The following is a 3,370-nucleotide window of genomic DNA, read 5'->3' as shown; positions in this document are numbered from 1 at the left end:
ACATGCGAAAAAGGACTTTGTAAATAAAATCTTAACATTTTGCTTTGATTGTCTCTGCCTGTTTTTTTGTTTTTCCAGTCAGATGTGATGTTGCATTTTTTTTTGTTACGAACGAAAAATTAACTCAACTACTCTTTATTATGTTTTCTCATGGTAATGAGATCCTCTATCTCATTATCGCTTTCTTGTGATAATGAGAACATGAAGAATATACTGTGTAAATAAAGGGAGGGAGCTTGTGTATAAGATGGAATATAGCTGATTGAAATAAAAAAATATTTTTTTCTCGTGATAATGAGATGGCAGATCTCATTATCACAAGAAAACAATTTAAAAAGAAAGTAGTGCAGGCCGTTTGGGATTTTGTAAACAATAGCGTATTTGTCATTTATGGAAAAATGGGTAAAGTTGGTAGAATAGATAAATATTGATATTTTAGTGTCTTGTTTTGGTTTAATCAGTTTCTCTGCTCAGAATCCGAAACTGGTATTTAATTGATTGGATTATTTCAAGCTATCAAAAGGAAAGGAAGAAGACAACAGGCTAAAATAGTTCTATTAATAGTTAATCGTTTTGAAATTGGTTGAGTATTTTTTAACATACTTGCACCTAATCATAGTGGACATATTTGCATGTATACACATTTACACATTTAATTATTTTATTGTCAAGACTTTAATTAGTTCAAAGGTAACAGGAAGAAGGCATGTTCATAAATCCCAACCCTGGTTAAGCTCCGCCCCTTCATTTTTGTTACCGTAAGTGTTCTCTCCTTTCATGGTCTCCCTTCAGATGTATTTAGATGGAGTCGATGCCGACGGGAGGTGGAGGATTTGAGGACAGTTTGATGATATTTGTCCGCTTTGTAAAGTTACTGCATTGATGGTTGTGGTCATCGTGAAGACCCACAATGACGACAATTATCTTCTTTCTTAAGCCAGACTCCTGTTTGTGTGCAGAGTGTGCACTTAAAACACCGAAAAGAAAAGGAGTTTCTTTTGCTACTTTGAACCTCCGTGTTCTTCTCATCATTTAAGGGACGTCCTGGAGGGGTTCATTATGAACAAACACAACAAGAAGCTGTAATCATAGTTCTGCCGTTTATTGCTACTGAAGATACAGATACTGAGCAGCATCGTTTTCTTCTGGACTCCAGGAAAGAGCAGCGGGTGAATCAAAAGTTGGCTCTCATGTGGTTCCTGTAGTTCTTTATCTCCAGTTCCAGTTGAAGAATTCTCACCTGCAGATGGAAAACACCTGCATGAGTTTGGTTCAGGTGAAACCGGATCACCTGCTGGTGGACCTCTGGTCCTGGTGGGGCAGTGACCTCCTTCTGGGTCAGCTCCATCCTCAGGTCTCTGATCTGGTCCTGCTGCCTGTAGAATGCCTGCAGGAGCTGAGACAGATGCAGCGTCAAGAGTTTTCTCCTCACACATTCGTGTTCTATTGAACGCCGCCAGACCTCGTGGTCGCTCGGCGGTGGGGGGGTCTCCACGGGCTCGCAGCAGTACGTCCACAGAGGAAGCTGGGTCTCGTCAGGCTGCCACTCTGACAGGTCACCCACGTCTTCTGGGTATTTGGCGTCCTGATAGGCCAGCTGCTCCTCCAGGAAGGCCTCGGCGAGAAAACACAGACAGGTTAACCCTTTCTGAAGCCCCTCCCCTCAAAAGATTACCTTTTGCTTCAAATTTCAAGCAGTTTTCAGCAATGAAACAAAATTAAAGACTACAAAATAAAAAGATTTATCAAATCTATTTTTTTAATTGTACTTACATAATATAACTTCTTGTATTACATTTCTATGAAAAGTGCTTTTTAAAAAAGTTTGATGTGATCGGATCAATTGATTACAAAATAATAATGAAAAGGAGAAAATGAGAATTAATGTGGTTTAAAATTTCTCTATTGTATTAAAAATGTGAACCAATTTTGTTATATTTTTACCTATTTGAATTTATTGCTTATTCTGTATTTATACAATGGACTGGGTGAATAATCTCTGCTGGTTATTGGTTAAAAAGTGATAATGGACTCCTAAAAAGAAGTTCTGATCACATAGCCAAAATCTTCTTTAACCCCTTAACTGCCTGCCCAACTAAATGGTTGGAAACATTTAAAAAAATTTTTTTAAAAATATTGATTATGTGTATTACTCCCCCTAAGGGGAAATTACCATTACCATAGATACCATTGTAGAAATTGAACCTTAGACATTGAGAAACATTAGTAGAATAATAAACACATCAGTGGTGGTGTACCAGATCAATGAAGTCCTGGTCTTCTGTCACAACATCAGGAGGCGGAGCCAACACGAACCCGATGGAGCTCAGACGCTCGTTGGAGACATCTGCGTACGGGTTTTCTGGTTTGATCTCAGGATTAAGGGATATCAACACGGGATCTGAGGAACACGCCAGAAGGTTTACACTCAACCACAGTAGAAACTGAATCAATTAGTAAGTTGGGTCTTTGATGTTTACAGGTTACAGACCTCTGTTGATCCCCAGGAGCCACTCCCGCGCCGTCACAGCCGCCTGGTTTCCGGCCGTCAGCGGGTACAGATCCTCCTGGAAAACCTCCGTCTGGAACAGCAGGACGGACCATCAACATCTGACGTTCTCTTCATTAGCAGAGGAGGGGAAGACCAAGTCAACCTTTTTTCGTGGCACTATCATGGACAGTGGCTCCACCAGGTCTTTGACTGCAATCAGTCGGTAGAACCGGAAGACCTCACACCCCATCACGTCCAGGCCGCGTTTGGGCATCACTCCTGCAGTCGTGTCCGACATGGAAAACAGACGAGTCATGTACAGTTTCAGATCTCTGAGGAGCCAGTCAGATGAGATGTTGAGATGGACTCAGTGTTCAAGGGGTGATGGTTCAGCCCGCACACCTGGATCCCTTCATGACCTCTTATAAAGTTCAGACATTAGCGTTCAGAATTATTGGAATTGCAGTAATCCCAGTGATAGACGAGTGTTGTTCTGACCGAGGCCTTTCTGCGGCAGCACGGACCGGTACTCGTTCAGGAAGCTGATGAAGGGTTTCTCGGCGCTCAGCTCGTAGAACCGGATGTTCCCGTCTCCCTGCACACAGACACAGATCAGGACGGTGGTCCCACAGATTCTCAGAGACATACTGCTCACTTTCAGCCTCAAAACAACAAAAACATTTTTCTTTAAAGTCCCATTCCATCCAGCAAATAAACCTGTTATGCAGAGAAAGTGTAGAATTGGTTGCAGGGCTTTAGTTACCTTTCCAGCCAGGTAGAGCATGTGAGTGTCTGGGTCGTAGAAAGGGAAAAGAACTCCAGCGGATCCGTCCAGATCTTCCTCGTATAAAGGCTCGGATAAATCCTCCTGCACACACA

The 3,370-nt window shown here is 41.9% G+C and overlaps 1 protein-coding gene across 1 annotated transcript in view; it reads right to left on the bottom strand.

Annotated features, from left to right (window-relative positions):
* Nucleotides 1-1,086: 1,086 nt before the first annotated feature.
* Nucleotides 1,087-3,370, bottom strand: part of LOC112139933 (coronin-2A) — a 6,861-nt gene continuing 4,577 nt past the window's right edge. Inside the window, exons 6-11 of the mRNA XM_024262793.2 lie at nt 3,255-3,359; nt 2,990-3,086; nt 2,655-2,770; nt 2,492-2,582; nt 2,259-2,401; nt 1,087-1,615 (exon numbers count right to left, since the gene is read on the bottom strand). Of these exons, the coding sequence (XP_024118561.2) occupies nt 1,175-1,615; nt 2,259-2,401; nt 2,492-2,582; nt 2,655-2,770; nt 2,990-3,086; nt 3,255-3,359 (993 nt within the window). The 3' untranslated portion in view covers nt 1,087-1,174. The remainder of the gene's footprint in view (nt 1,616-2,258; nt 2,402-2,491; nt 2,583-2,654; nt 2,771-2,989; nt 3,087-3,254; nt 3,360-3,370) is intronic.

Source organism: Oryzias melastigma, linkage group LG18, assembly GCF_002922805.2.
Source record: "Oryzias melastigma strain HK-1 linkage group LG18, ASM292280v2, whole genome shotgun sequence".
Classification (NCBI taxonomy): domain Eukaryota; kingdom Metazoa; phylum Chordata; class Actinopteri; order Beloniformes; family Adrianichthyidae; genus Oryzias; species Oryzias melastigma.
The sequence above is the reverse complement of the archived record's forward strand: the minus strand, read 5'-3'. Positions and strand labels throughout refer to the sequence as shown.